The sequence below is a fragment of the Rhinatrema bivittatum genome, chromosome 4, assembly GCF_901001135.1.
Source record: "Rhinatrema bivittatum chromosome 4, aRhiBiv1.1, whole genome shotgun sequence".
In the NCBI taxonomy this organism is placed as follows: domain Eukaryota; kingdom Metazoa; phylum Chordata; class Amphibia; order Gymnophiona; family Rhinatrematidae; genus Rhinatrema; species Rhinatrema bivittatum.
The window spans coordinates 17,638,273-17,657,152 of NC_042618.1; the positions used below are offsets into that span (position 1 = coordinate 17,638,273).

The 18,880-nt window shown below is 43.4% G+C and overlaps 1 protein-coding gene across 2 annotated transcripts in view; it reads left to right on the plus strand.

Moving 5' to 3' along the window:
- Window positions 1-18,880, plus strand: part of TDP1 (tyrosyl-DNA phosphodiesterase 1) — a 298,041-nt gene that overhangs the window by 228,095 nt on the left and 51,066 nt on the right. For both annotated transcript variants that reach the window (XM_029597773.1, XM_029597774.1), the window contains one exon: window positions 1,334-1,436. In XM_029597773.1, coding sequence (XP_029453633.1) covers window positions 1,334-1,436 — 103 coding nt within the window. The remainder of the gene's footprint in view (window positions 1-1,333; window positions 1,437-18,880) is intronic.

The window sequence follows — 18,880 nt, forward strand, 5'->3', positions numbered from 1 at the left end:
AAAGATAGCTAATATAAATGTGTATGAATAAAGTAAAGTGTGGCTGCAGTTGCCAGTGTTTAACGTTTGGGGCTGTGTTAATTAGTCACACTGTTCTTACAGCAACAAATAGCTAATAAAAGAACATAATACAATATTTATTACATTGCTGTGTTTTCACTGTATATTTTTACTGTGAATGTTTTGATATATACTACTTTGGCTTATTCTTTGAAAGGCAGTACAGTAAACTTTAAATTAAACTAAACTAAACACAACTGATAGTTCTAATTGTTAGCCAGATTTTCAAAATTTTCTGGAAGAACTTTTCAAATGTTACTTTTCACATGCTTAAAATACTCTCCATGGTGGTTCCAGCTATTCTGAAGGCCAATTACCTTGCTGGTGGTGGTCGAGCCGTGGGTAGGAAACCATGGAGAATTTGATTTAGATCTTACTGCATTTCTAGAGGCCACTGTGATGGATGAAGGTCACCGAGCAACTTTGCTTGTTACCTTGACCTCATTGCACAATTGAGATATAATTTGTGAAGGAAAAAATGCCTTAATTTGCGTAATGAAGTTGTTGCTGTTGGGGCCTGATTTATGCTAAAATTTCCTTGCAAATGCTTGGTTACATTTACTGCTGAAAAAGTCTTTTTTTTTTTTTTTTTTGAGCCCCCTCAGCTTTGTTTCTTTATTGATTCCAGACTCTCTCACTGAGGGTAGTGGAGGGTAGGAATGGGGAATGATTCTGTGTAATGAGTTTATAGTATATTTGTCCTCCGGGAAGAATTTTCCTATTTTCATTTTGGTTTATTCTCCCTAACGTTTCCTGTAATATGTCAGGATAAAGTTTGCTTTCCGTATTTTCAATGTTGAACTTTTTATTGCCAATATTCTGTATTACACTGCAAGTTATGCTTGTATATATTGAATAAAATGATAGAGGGGGAAAAAACCGAAACACAAATGGAAGTGTACTTTTACCCCTCAGTCCCGGGCTGCTCCTTCTGGGCTGTGTGCAGAATGGTGTCTGAGAGAAAACTGGGTAAGCAGTTGAGGATGTGCGTGATGACTCTTTAATGTGAGCTGGTAGTAAGAGAGTTCATGCACGGATAATCTTTGCTGATGAGAATGTTTCTTCTACATGTATCACAAAGAAGTTCCTTAATTTTGGTTACACAAACGTTGACTGAAAGTGGAGAACTGCCTCCAGTGTCCATCTCTGTGGGGAAAATTGCCCCCCTCCTGCTTGTTCAAGGAATTATTTCTCGCCTTTGCAGTACATTATGCTAATATTTGCTCAAGCATGATGTTCATGCCGCCTCTTTTTTTTTTTTTTTTCTTTTCAGTGCTAATCTTTCTAAAGCTGCTTGGGGATCTCTGGAAAAGAACGGCACCCAACTGATGATCCGCTCCTATGAACTTGGAGTACTTTTCCTGCCTTCGGCATTTGTAAGTTTATGGGCAGCAAAATAGGCTGCATTTATTATCCTTTAGCCAAATGTTTCAATTGCATTTATTCGGCAGAGCCAGGATAGCTGCTTCTTACAATAGAATTTTGTAGATGCTGTATGTAGAGTACTTCTCTGCTGGCGTGTAATGCTTTAATCTTGAGAATCTGTAGACCAAACAATGTGCCTACTCTTCAGATCCAGACCAGCACCGGGGCTCTGCCCTCAGCTCCTCATAGTAACGAGAGTCCCCTATGGCAGCTTTTAAACATGTAGGTGTGCAGTCATACACCAACAGCATGAGCCCTGGAGTACAGTAAAAGGCATGGATAGCCGAGCCCCGCTTTGGCACACGCAAGCACCTCCTCATCTTCCCCCTGCCGAGATTCCAGCCTCTGCCTTTATCCCCAGGATGCGTAAGATAGGGAGAGCATATAGTGAGCACTGGATGTGACCCAAACAGGTGGCTGCAATAAGAGGTGCGGGAGAGCTGGCGCTCTGAGTCGAGTGCTCGCTCTCCCAACGTGCGCCCAGGCATCTCTCCTGGGTGCGCGATTTTGTATTCAAATGAGGCCGCACGCTAATAAGGAGGTGCTAGGGACATTAGCGCCTCCTTATTAGTGGAAGCGGCTGCTTAACTTTACCGGCGTCTGTTTTCGAACCCGCTGACAGCCACAGGTTCGTAAAACAAATGCTGGTAAAATTGAGCATCTGTTTTTGAACCAGATTTTTTTTTTTGGTGCCTCCGACTTAATATCGCTATGATATTAAGTTGGAGGGTGTACAGAAAAGCAGTTTTTTTCTGCTATCTGTACACTTTTCCTGGTGCTTTCAGTATTGCAGGCGACTAACTAATAGGCTCATTAACATGCATTTGCATGTGATGAGCGCTGTTAGTTTCGGAGGGGGGGGGTTTGGCCACACGTTTTCCACGCTCTATTACCCCTTACAGTATAAGGGATAATAATAGCATGCCTAAAACATGCGGCTAAACGGACCGAGCGCACCGTTCTGTATCGGCCTGTTTGAGTGTTAGAAGCAGCAGCAGCGGGAGAGCTCTGGCAGCCACGTGCTACAGCCAAGGTAACTACCTGAGCTGGCTGCCCGAATCGCGCTGACCTTTCCCTTCTGCATTTGTATAGAGAGGGAATAGGCCCCCACTGTAGTGGGTTCAGGTGTGTCTGTAATCCCTCTTTCCTTTTGTTTTAAAATTTAGAAGAGACTGGTGGGGCTCTCAGTGCCACCCCTAGCTCTTCTTTTGGCCGTATGTGTCTGTTCTGTGTCTGCATTGCCTGACTCGTGCTGGTTTGTGTGCCACACAATATTTTAGTTAATGTAGTTGGGAAACACTGCTGTCCAAGGCAGTGAAATAGAATACGGTTTGTGCTGATTTCTTCCAGTGAGTTTGATATTGGCGTATTAATCTTATTCTTTCAGGGTGAGCAAACTTGCAATAGCTCTCTTCACTGCAGGTTAGCATTGTTTAGCGCTTTTCATCTCATCTGAAAAGTACTTATGGGATGGTTTAATCTAGTTTTCTATATTTTCATTCTTCCGGAGACATGGTAACCTTCATTAATGTGGACAGATCAGTGAAGGTCGGCTGTGGTCCTGGAATTTAGCCTATTGAAATTCACCAGAATCTGATCAGTGGCAGTTACAAAATTATTTAAACTTCATCAGAAACACATTGTTGATACTTTTTCTCTCTGTGTTGTGTTAAAGACAAAAGTGAAATGTATTACAAATTCTATGGATATTATTTAATGGCCTTGTTTTCCTTGTCCACAATGTTACTTATCTTTTCCTTACTGCACAATACATACAAGGTCCGACTTATAACATCCATTGTCTCATTACCCACTGTGATTTATGCCCTCAATTTCTCTTATTTAGGCCAAATATTTCCGTAATCTATTCTGCCACTGAGAATTTAGAAGCATCTTTTATGGAAAATATACTCTAGTTTTGCACATTGGCAGAATCTGATGAGGCTTAAGCAGAAGTAATTCTGGCCATCCCAAGGTGTTAACATAGTTAGAAAAAAAGACTTATCCTTGGATTAAGCTTTCTCCTAATTATCTATTTTTATTATGTATGTATTTATTTAGATCCAACTAATCCTACTCAGCAATGAATCATAATTGCATTATTAATCTCTAATTTTGTGCAATTATCCAATTTTCAACATATCCAATGATGCTGCAAACACATCACTTGCCATCACTGCCTTGGTTCTTCCTTGAAATCAAATGTAGTGTTTTTGTAGATTGAGTATGTCGCCTCAAGTCTTTTGCATATTGCCTAAGGTAAATATATTGTCCAACTGGTTCACATATTGATCATTCAAGCATTTATCAACAGTAATCCAATCACCTCTGAGTCCTTTCCTTTTCAACATTAACATTCCCAGCTGTCCTAGTCCATGTATTAGAAAAAGAAGACTAAGTGACTGCCAACATGATTAAATGGTGAGGAGATAGAGGCTATGAAAGCCAAAATAACATCTTCCAAAAACTGGAAGGTGGATACAAATGAAGAAAATAGGAACGAGCATAAGCGCTGGCAAGTTAGATGTAAAGTACTGATAAGGCAGACCATAAAAAATTTGAAAAGAAGCTTAAAAACTCAATATAAAAACTTTCTAGTGAGGGAGTCATTTGGACCACTAGATGTCACAGGGGTGTTAAGGGAGGACAAGGCCACAGCTTTGCTTCTGTTTGTACTCAGAAGGATGTTGGGGAGATGTCTACATCGGAAACAGTCTTTGAAGATGTTAATTCAGAAGAATTGAATCAAATTACAGTGTACCAGGAAGATGTAATAGAGCAAATTGACAATCTAAAGAGTATACACCCTGGGTTCTGAAAGTACCCAAAACTGAAATTGCAGTCTTTTTACTAAGCATTCTCTTCTCAATCAAATCGGCCATGGTATCTGAGGCTTGGAGGGTGGCCAGCTCAACACCCTTTTTTAAAAAAGGGCTCTGGAATGATCCAGGAAACTACAGACTAGTGAGCCTGACATTGATGGCAAGCAAAAGGCTAGAAGCAATTCTGAAGAATAAAATTACCATCTGGATAGTGGCAGACTAATTGTGGCAGAGCCAACATAGATTTAGCAAGGGAAGTCTTGTCTGAAAAATCGGTTAGATTCCATTGAAGAGATTAACAAACATGTGGTTAAGTGAGTCAGTTGATATAGTCTATCTGAATTTTCAGAAGGTATTTGACAAAGTCCCTCATGAGAGATTCATCAGGAAGTTAAACAGCCATGGAATAGGAGGCAATATTTGTTAATTGGCAACTAGCTAAAGGATAGTAAAGCGTGATACTGGTCATTTCTGTCAGTTGAAAAAAAAATATAGTGGAGTGCCCCAGAGATCTGTACAGGGGCCTGTGCTTTTTTTTAAAAATATTTTAATAAATAACCTGGAAAAGGAAGGGGAAGAGTGAGGCGATCAAATTTTCAGATGACACACAATTATTTGAAATTGTTAAATCTTGAGCTAATTGTGAGGAATTGCAAGAGGACCTTGCAAGACTGGGGAGGGGATAGTTTTGTATCTAAATGGCAAGTGAAATTTAATTTGGACAAACACATAGCAATGCATATAAGGAAGAATTATCCAAAATATAGGTACACGATGCTGGATTACATATTAGGCGTCACCTCCCAGGAAACAGATCTTGGAATCATTGTAGACAATACTTTGAAATCCTTGGCCCAGTGCATGGTGGCAGTTTAAAAAAAAAAAAAAAAAAAAGCAAATAGGTATTATTGAGAGGAATATAAAATAGAGGATATCATAATGCCATGGTCTGATTGCATATTGAGTACCGTGTTCAATTCTGGTCACCCCCATCTCAAAAAAGACATAGCAAAACTAGTAAAGGTACAGAAAATGGCAACCAAAATAAAGGTAATGGAAGGGCTCCTGTGTGAGGATAGGCTAGGGCTCTTCAGCCTAAAGAAGAGACAGCTGAGAGGAGATGTGACATAGGCCTATAAAATCTTGAGTAGGGTGGATTGAATAAACAGGGAATGGTTATTCACCCTTTCAAATAGGACTAGGAGATACACCATGAAGCTGATAGCAAATCCGAAACAAATTGGAGAAGGTTTTTTTTCACACTGATTACAATTAAACTGTGGAATTTGTTGCCAGAGAAGATGGTGAAAGCAGTTAGCATAGCTGGAGCAAAATTCATAAACCATTATTAGTCATGTAGACTTGGGAAAGCCACTGCTTATCACTTATTAAGATCAAGAAATGTTGGATCTATTCTTTGGGATCCAGCCAGATACCTGTGAACTGGATTGGCCACTGTCAGAGACAGGATGCTGGGCTTAAGGGTCCTTTGGTCTGACTCTTAAGGCATTTCTTATGTAGTCTTTCATCGTTTGCTAAATGTTCCAGTTCCCTAATGAACTTACCTGGGAATGGATCACAGGTTTCCCCCTTGGTGGCGGAGTGCGTTGTATTATGGATTTTCAGTAGTTTGGGGTTTTCTTTATTATTCATCCATACAACTTCCTAGCCCCTGAGCCTCATGCACTCCTGTTCAAGTGGCTCAGTGCAGCTCCACTTGGAATAACAGTTAGCATAGGGCTTTTGATCTGTTAATCGGAGGGAGCGAGCAGGTCAGTTTTCTGGTTAGAAATGTTTCTAAAATTCTGTGGGAATGTTGTGCTCCGCTGGCTGGGAGCGCTAGGGGTGAGATGTGTGCCCCTTGCAGGAAGACGGACCTCGTCTAGGGTTGGAGGTGACCAGGCCCCTGCCGACCTGCATGCCTGAATGAGGCCAACCACGCAAGGTTGGTCTCTGAGTAGTCCTACGACTACTCCCAGCCCTTTTGGACCTGCTGCAGGGAGCAGCAGAGGCGGCAGGCCGGACAAGAGACGAGGGCGGAAAAGGGCTGAAGCTTGAAGGCTGAGACGAAGGCTTCAGGACTCAGGAGAACAACACAAGGCATCAACAACAGGAACGAAAGACCTCCAGAAGGGCGAGCGGGTGGAAGCTTTCCCATGGAAGGCATCTGGAACTAGAGTAGATGGAGGCTCAGTGCATCAGGAACGTCCGAGGCAAGGATAACTCTTACGGACCTTGGGAAATCCAGACGAGACGAAAAGGACTTGGAAGACTTAGACGAAGACAAGTGGGCACTGTTCCTCAGGGCGCCCTATACAGCCCACTACTCAGGACGGACCCAATGGGCTGGTCACGGACTACCCTGTCCTCTACGCGCCCTACACAGCCTAAGAAGGCTGGTCAAGGACCACGCGGGAGCGGGGCAGACTCAGGAAAGGAATCCAACTGGCAGGGGCTCCAGTGACCGGAAACAGGAACCAATGGAACGGATTTACTCTCGGGGTGGCCATCTGGAGGACTCAGGGAGCTGGAACATTGCAGGAACAGACATCAGGAAGATCAGGTACATAAGGACCTCTAGCCCTCGAGGACGTCAGGCCTTCTGGAACATCAGGAGGGCAGAGACAGAGGACATCAGGACATCAGAGACCGGGATCAGGAACAGCAGAGATGAAACGAAGAGAGATCCCTTGGAATACTGGAATACCAAGCAAGAGCAGGAACATGGAGTCCAAGGGGAAGGAGGAGCTCCTCAGACGACTGGCTCATTGCGAAGGCAAAGCTGACTGGAAGTTGAAGTCCTTATAGGGCTGAAGACGGGCAACTCCCTGGGAGGAGTTTGGATGGGCCACACCTATCTGGCCCTATAACTGAGGAGAAGTGCTGTGGGCCGGCCCCTAGGGAGAAGGGCGTGGCCCAAACCAGGAAGTCCATGCAGACCGAAGCAAGCCTCAGGCAGGCCCCAAGGACATTGAAGGCCTCCCAGGCCCTGGAGCAAATCCTGGATAGTTCGTAGGCGAGACCCCGGCTTTGGAGTGGCCTCCAGGAAAAAGGTGAGAAGCCTCCTGTAGCACAGCTACAGGAAGATTCATAACAGGGAAGTTTAAGATGGCCCCTTCTCAGAACATTTATGCTCTCATAGTTTACTTTTGCTGCATGTCTCTTCTCTGGTGCAACAGGATCCTCTTATAGCTAAGAGGGCAGGATAGAACTCCCTTTGGTACTGATATAGAACCACTCCCAAGTTAGTTATTAGATGTAACAGCGAAAGCAGGTCCTGAATCTTTCCACCATCTAGAAACTATGAATGGTACTTCACAGAGGTTTCAGCTCTGGCTGGCTCCAGTGGTAGATGCCCAGTCTTGGGGATAAATCCACAGTGTGCTGTTCTATTGATGAGCTAGGCTCATTTCAGAATAAAATCTGCTGGGTTAATAGCCTGGTCTCTGTAACCTTTCATATTTGTTGTTAAACAGTCATGGGCCAAATCGGTGGCAATGCTTTGTATTGCCTGCGGTAATTTAGGCTCGATCCCCAAACCTGCTTTCTGCTCCTTAGGCCAATGGAGGATGCTGTAGAGATAGCATTCACAGACTCTAGGGTAAGGGAGCCCCAGTCATTGCAATTGGAGTCACCTAGTGGTCAAGTGGTGCATATGTATGTATACTAGATTCCAGAGGGGAGTCATGGTCTGCCAATGGCCATGTCTAGGCGGCAAGATGGAGAAGAAAAGCCTGGTTAGTTGTGCTTGACATCTCATGTCACCAGAAGTGAGTGAAGGCAGGAGAAAACTGCCAGGTCAAAAATCCCTAAACAAATCCAGTAATATGCTTGTTTACAGGAATAAAAAGTAAAAAGAAAAAGAAAAATCAAATGCTTAAAAATATATTTGCTATTGGATTATTGTAAAACTATTTTATTTGTTTAATGGGTTTTAAATACCATCATTCGGAAATGTAAAAATAACGCCATCATAACGGTTTACAAAATAAGGTTAAAGGGATAAGGGGGGGGGGGGTTTAAATTAAATACCATAATTTGAAAAAGAACAATAGAGCATTGAGTTTGTTTTAAGATTCTGTTGGTTTCTATCTTTTTTTCTTTCTGGGAGTAGAGGGTAATAACTGGAATGCATCATAGCTTGTTGCTGGAACAATGCTTTAACTTTCTCATAGATCAGCAGTAACCGAAAGACTCGACCATTACTGTGAAATGAGTTACTAAGGCTGGCCTGATGGTAGAACACTGCTGTGCCAGAAACTTGAGATTAATTTCTATTAACTTTCATTATGGGCTGCTTTTTCTCAGCTACTATTTTTACTCCTCTGAAGAAAAGAATTTGGAATTTTGTAAAGGGATCTATAACTACAGTTTTAGAAATGTTTGGCATTTTCTGGAAATGGAGGTGTGGGGAGTATGGCTCAGTTGACAAGCCAGTGGTATTTGGAAACATCTAGTCTTGCCGCTATTAAAGCATCCCTGTACCCTGTGATCATAATACATCACAAAAGACTATCATGGTTCCTTGATGATTTAGCTGTTCTTAAACGTCAGACCAGACGATATGACCGGCTCTAGCAAACGTCGTGTAGTGATTAGGATTATCAGGAATGCAGATTGAGTAGAAAGTTGTATTATTTGTAAATCATTAGGGCTAAAAACATTTTACTCGACACAAGCTGAAGGGACACTTAATCCAAGTAAGGAACTTTTCTGGTTAGTGAAAGGAGTGGTAAAGGCCAAAGAACCAAAATGATTAGATTTGACTAAAGACAATTGAGAGAATTGTGATATATTTTATAAAGAAAGTTAAGGACCTGTGGAGGGTGACTGATTCAGAAGATGAGTTAGATCCAGTGAGTCTTCAGAGGAACAACATGATATGCAGCCCAGTGAACAGAAATGAAATACTTTTCTTCCAGTTTCTATATAGTATGTAAAGGGTTTAATGGCTAAACTAAATTCCTTGCAGTGCTCACCTGACATAATGCCAGGTTATTTGAATAAGGCCATGAGGTCAGAGCTAGCACTGGCCATTGTGGCTTTAGTAAATAACTTCTTGTCCCAAGGGGTATCTCCCAAGGAGTTAAAACATTCTGTAATTAGTCCATTGGCTAAAAATTTCTCCTTGAATATATTGTTGGTGGAGAATTTTTGCCCTGTCTCCAATTTAGGAGTAACCACCAGGGCAAGGATCTTGGTAACTGGATAATATATTGAAATCCTCAGCTCAGGGTGAGGTGGCAGTCAATAAAGCAAATAGAATGTTAGGGATTGTCTGGAAAGGTATGGAGAATAAAGTTGTGAATATCATAATGCTTTTGTATAGCTCTGTGGTGTGTCTGCACTTTGAGTATTGTGTGCATATTTGGTCATCCCATCTCAAAGATATCGAGGAACTAAGGATAACAAAAATGATAAAAGGAGTGGAGAAAGCCTAAATAGATTAGGACACATCAGCTTGGATGAGAGGGAATATAATAGTTTATAAAATCATGAGTAGGGTGGAACAGGTAAATAGGAAACAGTTATTTACCCCTTAAAATAGTACTAGCAAGTAGCAGATTTGAAACAAATTGGAGAAAGTATTTTTTTTCATTAACCTACAATCAAGTTGTGAAATTTATTGTTGGAGAATGTGGTCAGGGCATCTAGTATAATTAACTTTAAAAGGGGTTTCGACAAGTTCTGATAGAAATTATAATTATTGGTGGTCTTAAGTACCCCATTGCTAAACCCTGGGTGTCAACAACAAGGAACTAGATCTACTTTTTGGTATCTGCCAGGTACTTCCTAATGACCTGGATTGGCCATGGTCAGAGACAGAATACCGGGCTTGATAGACCTTTGGTCTGACCCAAAATGAGACATCTTATGTTCTTAACTGTCATGTAATTACTGGGCTAGGTGAAAGTGGCAAGAGAACTAAAAATTGGAAACATTTCTTAACTAGTTGAGAACGAAGATTCATAGTGCCTTAGCCCCAATCATTCACTTCCAATTGAGCTAGAAACCCAAAAGGATCAGGAGTATTTCTCTAAAGCAAACACTAGATCCCTAATTGTTATTCTGAGCATGTAAGTAGAGACAAGAATTGGATGAACCTGGAGAGTGAGCTAGTATTGCAAACCTTTGAAGTTTCTATCCAGGACAGGTTGAAGGCATGTTGGGATGCTTATAATACCTTTTGTCAAGACATAGATGAATGATAGTACTGTTTGAGTACTAAAACCCATTGGCCAACACATTGAGAGAGCTCGTTTCTGAGTTTCCAAAATCAATAAAATGGACTTTCTCCAGGGAACAAGCAGGAAAGTCAGTCACACTCGAAGGGGGTGTTAAGCGCCATGCCATTTTTTATTGACACTTATGTCCAGGGATACAAGAACACTTAGATTTTTGTAGAAAGCATAATTTTTTATTGAACAATATAAGTATTCTTGGGAGATGCTGATGCCATTTCTCTAACAAACTATCCACCAGCATCTCATCATATACAGGAAGTGATCCTTCTTTTATAGATAACATACAATATTGTAGAAGATTCTAGCATTGCATGATTGCCCAAAGAATCATTTACATAGGTTGTCATGTCAACCGCATGATGTGATTAGCCCTGAACTGCCCTGATTACTTCTCCCAGATGGGGCCCATTTACCATCACTCTCTAGATAGTCCTTTGTTCTGTTAGAATCTTGCTGGTCAGGGTAATTAACACATCTGTGGCTGGGTTTATAGAAACCCCTGAGAAAGATTGCCTCTATAGTGTCCGTATAGCCTGAGGTTCCCAACAGTCACCTTTTCCTTGTATGACCCTATAATTAGGCATCATAAGTGGCGCCAGCTTCAACTGCCTTTCAGGTGTCCTGGGAATTCTTGCAGGTCAGGCTTAGCAAGTCACTTTGAGGTCACATAAGCTAAGATATAGCAAAGGATTCTGGGATGGTTGCCTTCTTAATGTTGGTTTTCAGACTCAGGCCCACTCCTCAGGGGTGACATCGTCCACAACAGCACTGAGGATGGAAGCGCATAGCTCTGAAGTAAAAATGTTGTGGTCTACTGAGCATGTGTGAAGTGCTACACATGTGCATTGGTCATGTGACATGGTCTTCGTCTTTTTTTTCTTCCATAGACCAAGTAAGATGGGCTTTGTAGTGCTCTGATCATTTGGATATGAGGTTCCTTCACATGCAGGTTTTTCACTTTTAATCTTTTTCCCTCTAACTTTCTCTGCAGTATACCTGTACTGACTGGCAGGCATCTGCCCTCTAGAGAGAACTTTTTTGTCAATTTGATTCCATTTTCTCCAGCAAGGGGTTTAAATAATGTTCACAGAAAAAGTGTGCCTGTTTCCTAGGTGTATCACAGTTTAAAAAATAAAAAAATCCAGATAATCCTGAAGCAGCACTGTAAGTCAGCCAGGGATTTAGTCATCAAGCAGCAAGTTCAGACTTCAAAGCCTTTGCCATCTATAGGCCAAAGAAGGAAGTCCATTCAACCACCTGAATCTGGAAGACATTCTCTCAATGCCCAGCATTGTCACAAGCTATTGCAGCTATGGAGGCTCTCCTGGCACATGTGCCTGCCTGCCTGGATGTTGAGTCCATCGATGTCAACCTGAATGCCTCTGCTGTTCTTGGAGTCAGGCATAAATCTAACCTTTTTTTTCCCCTCCAGTGACCTCTGTGCCTGGATCTCCAGTGGAAGATTGCCTGCACCCCTTTGGCATTATCTGGTAATCACACTGATCCAGGATAGCAAAATGGTCCAGGACTTACTAGTACAGCACCTGATAAGTTTTCAGTCTCTCCCTATGACCTCAGCTATATCAGTGCAGCCACCTCCAGTACTATCTCCACAGCATGTGGAGTCAATGTGGAGAAGAACCCTCTCGCCTGTCAGATGGCATCCTGACTGTCATAGTAAGTATGCTTCAGAGCAGGCATCTCCCCTGCTTTCCTGAAAGCTACAGGGTGACTTAGACATCATGGCCCCAGACCTCGGGACGCCATCGTCTTAAGTTAGATTTATCTCTGCCAAGCAGGAACACCCTTTCTCTCTCATTTACACTGGCTGATGATTACTTGGAGGATTCAATATAAAGTTCTAATGTTAATTTTCAATTTTCTGAACTACCAACCCTCTACGTGACTTGCATCCAACCTTTAACTCTACAAGCCCTCTAGACCTCTGAGATCAGCAAACAAGAACCTCCTAAATGTTCCCACTAACAAGCTGGCAAGACTCAACAAAACCAGAAACCGGACATTCTCAGTCGCTGGGCCCCGTTTATGGAACAGCTTACCAGAATCCCTTCGTGCTGCTCCAGCCATTATTTCTTTCAAGAAAGCTTTAAAAACTTATTTTTTACACTTGCATTCAACTAATGAGTCCCTGTGTTTTTGCCTTTCCTCTAATTTTTTTTTTTTTTTTATTTGTGCTTTTATGGATGAAACACTTTGTGTAATGTGCACATTCATCAGGAAGATGTCCCGGGCTACAAGAGGAACTGGAATCCAGAGCTCCCATGCTAGGGTTTCTGAGGTAACTTATTCCCAACAAGCTTCGCCTATTCTGATCCTTCAAATATTCTAGGTCCTGCAAATACGGGCCCGCAAATGCCCCTCATTACTTCACTGAAAAAGAGGATGGATGTCGTGTATAAGGTAAAACCTTCTCTGGGCTTTGAAAAGCCAAGATTGCTCCACCACTCTGTAACGATAGAATCTTCCTTACAGATCCAAAAGATCTTGTTTACATGCATCAGTTGCCCCTGGCAGGGACCTGTGACCCCTAGATCTTTTTTTTTTTTAACCAGAAAATGTTTCCTCCGCTTTCAACATTTTAATGGCTTCTCATGAGGCAGTACCTGTACTCTCCCTTTAGAAAGCTGCAAGGATTCATACTCATTTCCCAAAAACAAGCCTGATGAATTTAAGATAAGTGTAGTATGTATCTTATCAACTCAGCATATCATAAATGTGATACTTCATCCGAGGGTTTTGCCCTCTCCATCAGAGCTGGAAGAATGGCCTGGCTTCAGGCTTCCTGTCTCTGAGAGAGAAGTGCATGAGGTAATACCACAGTCACCTTACACTGGGAAAGTCCTCTACTGAACCAAGACTATGGATCTGATTGAAGATCAATGCTCCACGCTGTAGATATTGGCAGTGACGACAGACCATACATTGACTACCAAATGTTTCCACATGGCTTTCCAGAAAAGGGCAATTTTTTCTATCAAAAAAGGAGGTCACCTACCACAGGGATATCTGCCTCAGGGGCATGCATATCCCCAACAGCAGCTGAAAGTGAGGCAAGGAGACAAAGTCAAAAAAGTCAGATGTAGTCTTCCAGTCAAAACAAACATTTTGACTCTTTACAGAGGAAGTATCAGTATCCTGAAACCAACTCAGGACAAGGGTTCTGTGGGAAGTTGCCTTACCCTCTTTGTGTCGCAATGATCCTGGATCACATTGCATCATCATTGAGGACTGCAGGCAGCCCTTCATCAACATTCCTGTCAAGTCACCCACCCGGAATCTACTTAACAAAAAATCAGGGCAGGTCCCCTTTGCAAGATGAGATTTCATCCCTTCTAGATGCAAGGACAATAGAAGTTGCAGAGAGAGGCATTTGGGTCTATTCAAGATACTTCCTCATTTCCAAAAAGGGAACTTGCAATCCATTCTGGTCCTCCAAACCCACATCAAATTTCACTGCAGAGAGAATTTCTAAATGGTCATGCGAGTCAGAATCCTTCATCTACTGGAGCAAGGGGATTGCCTCTGTTCTCAGATCATAAAGCTTCCAATATCCATATTATGCCACACACTAGGATCACAGGCTTAGGTTTGTGGCGAGCCAACACCACCTCCGGTACAGGCTGCTTCCTTTTGACTGCCTTGAGCACTAAGAGTTTTCACCAGTGCCTTATGGTGGCAGCAGCACATCTAGGTTGCCGTGATATCCTTGTGTTTGCTTACCTGGAAGTCTACCTAATCAATTGCTGCGGGCAGTGATCAATTATTCATAGTTTACTATCACTGATTCATAATAAATTATCAAAAGTTCAGTTGTAGTCCCTCCTTGTGAATCAAGTTCATGGGAAGAATAACTAGGGTAGTGATTTCCAAGAGGCAGTTGGTCATGACATAGGACTTTTTAAGATGCTCAGCTATAAGGCTTGCACCAGCCTGGTGTTGCCAATGGTGAGATTCAACATGAGGTGTAGCCATGGTGGACTTTGTGTTCTCAGTGAGACAGTGTACTCAGAGCCGGCAGCACGGTGTCCAGGTGACCATGAACTGAGTGTCCCTTCACTGGTGACTGTCTAAGAGCAACGTGGGGACTGGCCTGATAATTAGCATGCCATTTCATCGTGGCTCTGATGACCAGATGTTTCTCTCCAGGGGTAGAGAGCCCACAATCAAGGCCTACAAATTCAAGAGCTAAAGTTCCCCAAGGAGACTCACTTATCCATCAGTCTACTGAACTTAGGAGCTATAAAACTGGCCTTGTTACCTTCTAGCACCTGTTGTCCAATAGTTATCCTTGTACAACCAGATGGCCATGCAAGAGGGAATGGGTTCCAACCCACTGTGTGTAGAAGCCATCAGTCGGATAGTGGACTATATCACATACAGCCTTTCTCCTTGCAGCCTGCCAGTGGGTACAGAGAATGTGCTAATAGATAAGCTGAGCAGAATGCTGATCCCACATAAATGGGCAGGATTAGCATTCTGCCGAACGCACAAAAGTGTTTTACTGCAGAGCTGTGCACTTCTGTCCTTGACACTGTTGGACAACATTACACCCCCAAATGTCTAACTTGTCCTGATGTCCATGGAGAAACTTACTTTTTTCTGATTCTTACGTCTTTGTATATATTAAGGAGCCGACCCTTATCCCAGGTTGGGGGGGGAGGGGGGAGGCCACAACAGTGGAGGTGCTCTGCCTCCGGGGAGGAGTACAGAGACCGGTGGGAGGGTTGGTTAGTTCAGTTTAAGCCAGGAACAGTCCTCCCCCCAGCCTCTTCTTTTGGTGAATTTCTAGCTGAGCAGCAGGCCAGGCAGCCACTGGTGCCTGTTTGTTGATTCAAGAACTTTGTGATAGGAGCTGGGTTAATCTGTAGCTCTCCTGGTGCAGTGCAATCTTTCAGCAGCCTAGGATGTCCTGTCAGCAGATAGCTAGCTTGGGGGAAGGCGCATGGCCGGGCTTAGCTCCTTCTTAGCAGTAAGCGCTTCCTCTCCTTTACACTGTTTTCTGTGCTCCGCTGCTGGCCAAGGGGGTTTTGGGGTCGCTTACTGTTGGGTGATGCTGGGGGAAGGTGCTCACTCCATTGCTGGGGGCAATTGGTGTGTGTGTGTGAGGAGCCTGAGAGCAGAACAGTGATTAATTTGTTTTTCAGCATTCAGGCTAGCTGACTCAAACAAAAAATAAAATAAAATAGAAGAATGATTTGTTGTATGCAGTTCTGGTGCACATGGCAAGGGGTTTGAATCTCTATGGAAGGCCTGGCTCCCCAGGAAGAGGATTTGTGTTTGCTTGCTGTTCTGGTTGCTTTTAAAAATAAACAAATGAATTAAAGACCAGCGAGATGGTACTTAAAGGGGCAGCTTCAGGCTGCCTTGTGTAAAACAGCAGTGAGATTTAGGGATCTTTTCCATTCTTGCACAAAGAATTTGAGCTCCTTTTATTGCTTAGTGGGCCCGAGTGGAGCGGGGAGGAGGAGGTGGTAGGTATAAGCAGGACAATGAAAGGAAAGAACAAGGGATGTGCCCTGCCCAGGTGTTGCTTCTGCCAATTCCCCTTGCCCCGGCTGCAAGTGGCTTTATAGTTACAGATCTGCTTTTCACCTGTGCTGTTTAAAAGTGGTTCAGAGAACACCAAGCAGTACCCCTGCTGCTGCGTTGCACATGGCAGAGGTGATGTGAACGCTGGTCAGGCCCGTTGGGTTTCATGGGTGGGAGAAAATGTTGTAGACCAGGTGCTTGTCAAGTCTTTTGCATTGGCCTGGTTACCTCCCCTCCAAATACTTCAGCTGCATCCTGAACAAGTGAATCCTGCTCTTGCTTCGGACCTGGCTGGAGGGGTGAGGCTCTTATAAAATGCAATTTAGGTGAGGGCGTGGTCCCCTTAAAGGGACCGCATAATGGTCTAGGCCAGTTCATGCTTGAATTAGTAGTGAAATTTGACCTATGCTGTGGCTATGATCCTCCAAAAAAAAAAAATCTTCTTTTGTGAATGATGTGCCAGAGAGCTTCATTCATGGTAAAATTAACTAAAATGTGTGGGGAGAGGTGGGATTGGAGATTTCATATGGGATTTGAAAGGAGGAGGCGAGGACACCTGACACGGTTGTGTAACGAGCGAGTTCAAGCCTTGAAAACCGGACGTGTCACCTAGCAACATAACCTCTGAATAACTGGCATGTGGCCAGCTGCTTAGAATAAAATCCCATTCTTTATAGAGCCTTGCGCCTTTCCCAAATAATTGAGAGTGGATTTCTAATTACAGTAACCTATTGCATGTAGGAGTTGGGGGAAAGCTTTACTCATCATAATATTTACAGTAAATACTGCACAAAAATGAATTTCACACTTGAAGGGAAGACCATGAGGGTAAGCGGAGTGAAGTGAGAGAGCATTAATAAAACATGGCTTGTTTACAGAGGACATACGTCATTTGCATGGATTATTTTCTTAAAGGACCCTCTTATTTCCTCCTGGATGGTTACTTTATTTCCCAAGTTGCTTGCGTTGTTCATTTTAAGAGGCCCTTCGACCTTCAAAATTTAACACATATATGTATAGAGAGAGTTGTCTGTTCAGAAGTAAACATCAGGAAACATTCAAATTATTGGTCCAAGGACACACAAACTGCTGAACTGCCCTTTCAAATGGCGAGAGTAATAAACGGTGATTGTACAGTCATTAAAATCGTAGTAGATAGATAAACTCTCAAAGCTACTTCAATAAACCGTTGCTTAGTGCAGAAAGCAGTTATCTTGGCAGTTATAAAATGCTTTAATGTTGCAGTTCTGTAGCTTGCTGCCCCAGGCTTCAAAGCACAAATTCTCTCTTAGTTAATAGATTTATGTCTCTTACTTTTTTTTTTTTCTCCAAGACAGCGACTCGGAGGCATGGACATTAGTCTTTCCAGGGATAGTCCTGTAGATTTGGCCTCTCTCTATAGCTCTAAATTTTGTTTCCTGACAGAACTCTGTTTCAGTCAGAAGTGGAACGAACACTGAATTATTCTCACATGGAAGGCAGTGATAGAGTAGGAACGGACAGGGTTTGCTGGCACCGACTGCCTTTTGTCTCTCGAGTTGCTTGGTGTCATCTACGTGAACAATTAGAGCTCAATTCACTCAAATTCAGGACTCAGAAAAATTTGTCAAAATATGTTTGAGGCCAGCCCGCTGGCTCGGCTTAGAAAGTGCTTGTGCACTGCCATGCAGATGGTCCCCAATGCGATGCCCAAGTCAGGCGCTATCATCCATTAGAATATCTTTCCTTTCTTGACCAGTTCATTGTATGAGTCCATATTTATAAAACGAAATTGATGAAACATTTGCTTTTTCACTTTTCTGTGTTTCACGTTGCTAATGTTTCTGTGTGAAATTGTGGTCATCTTGTAAATGCCAGGCAAGTGCTGCTGTTATATATTAATCACTGCATGATTGGCGCAAAGGGCATTCCTATTTATCTGTCCAGCTGGAGCCAAAGTGGGGGGGGGGGTCACTCTGTAGCCCTGCCCCTTCCATGACATTAGATCTCTGGAGAGAAAGTGTTTGCAAAGACAGTGATGATAGCAGAAGGAACATCGCTCCATCGTCTTATGGGTGTCTGGCCATGGAGGTCAGTGCCCCTTCGTCTTATGGGTGTCTGGCCATGGAGGTCAGTGCCCCTTCGTCTTATGGGTGTCTGGCCATGGAGGTCAGTGCTCCATCGTCTTATGGGTGTCTGGCCATGGAGGTCAGTGCTCCATCGTCTTATGGGTGTCTGGCCATGGAGATCAGTGCTCCATCGTCTTATGGGTGTCTGGCCATGGAGGTCAGTGCCCCTTCGTCTTATGGGTGTCTGGCCATGGAGGTCAGTGCCCCTTCGTCTTATGGGTGTCTGGCCATGGAGGTCAGTGCTCCATCGTCTTATGGGTGTCTGGCCATGGAGGTCAGTGCTCCATCGTCTTATGGGTGTCTGGCCATGGAGGTCAGTGCTCCATCGTCTTATGGGTGTCTGGCCATGGAGGTCAGTGCCCCTTCGTCTTATGGGTGTCTGGCCATGGAGGTCAGTGCCCCTTCGTCTTATGGGTGTCTGGCCATGGAGATCAGTGCTCCATCGTCTTATGGGTGTCTGGCCATGGAGGTCAGTGCTCCATCGTCTTATTGGGTGTCTGGCCATGGAGATCAGTGCTCCATCGTCTTATGGGTGTCTGGCCATGGAGGTCAGTGCTCCATCGTCTTATTGGGTGTCTGGCCATGGAGATCAGTGCCCCTTCGTCTTATGGGTGTCTGGCCATGGAGATCAGTGCCCCTTCGTCTTATGGGTGTCTGGCCATGGAGATCA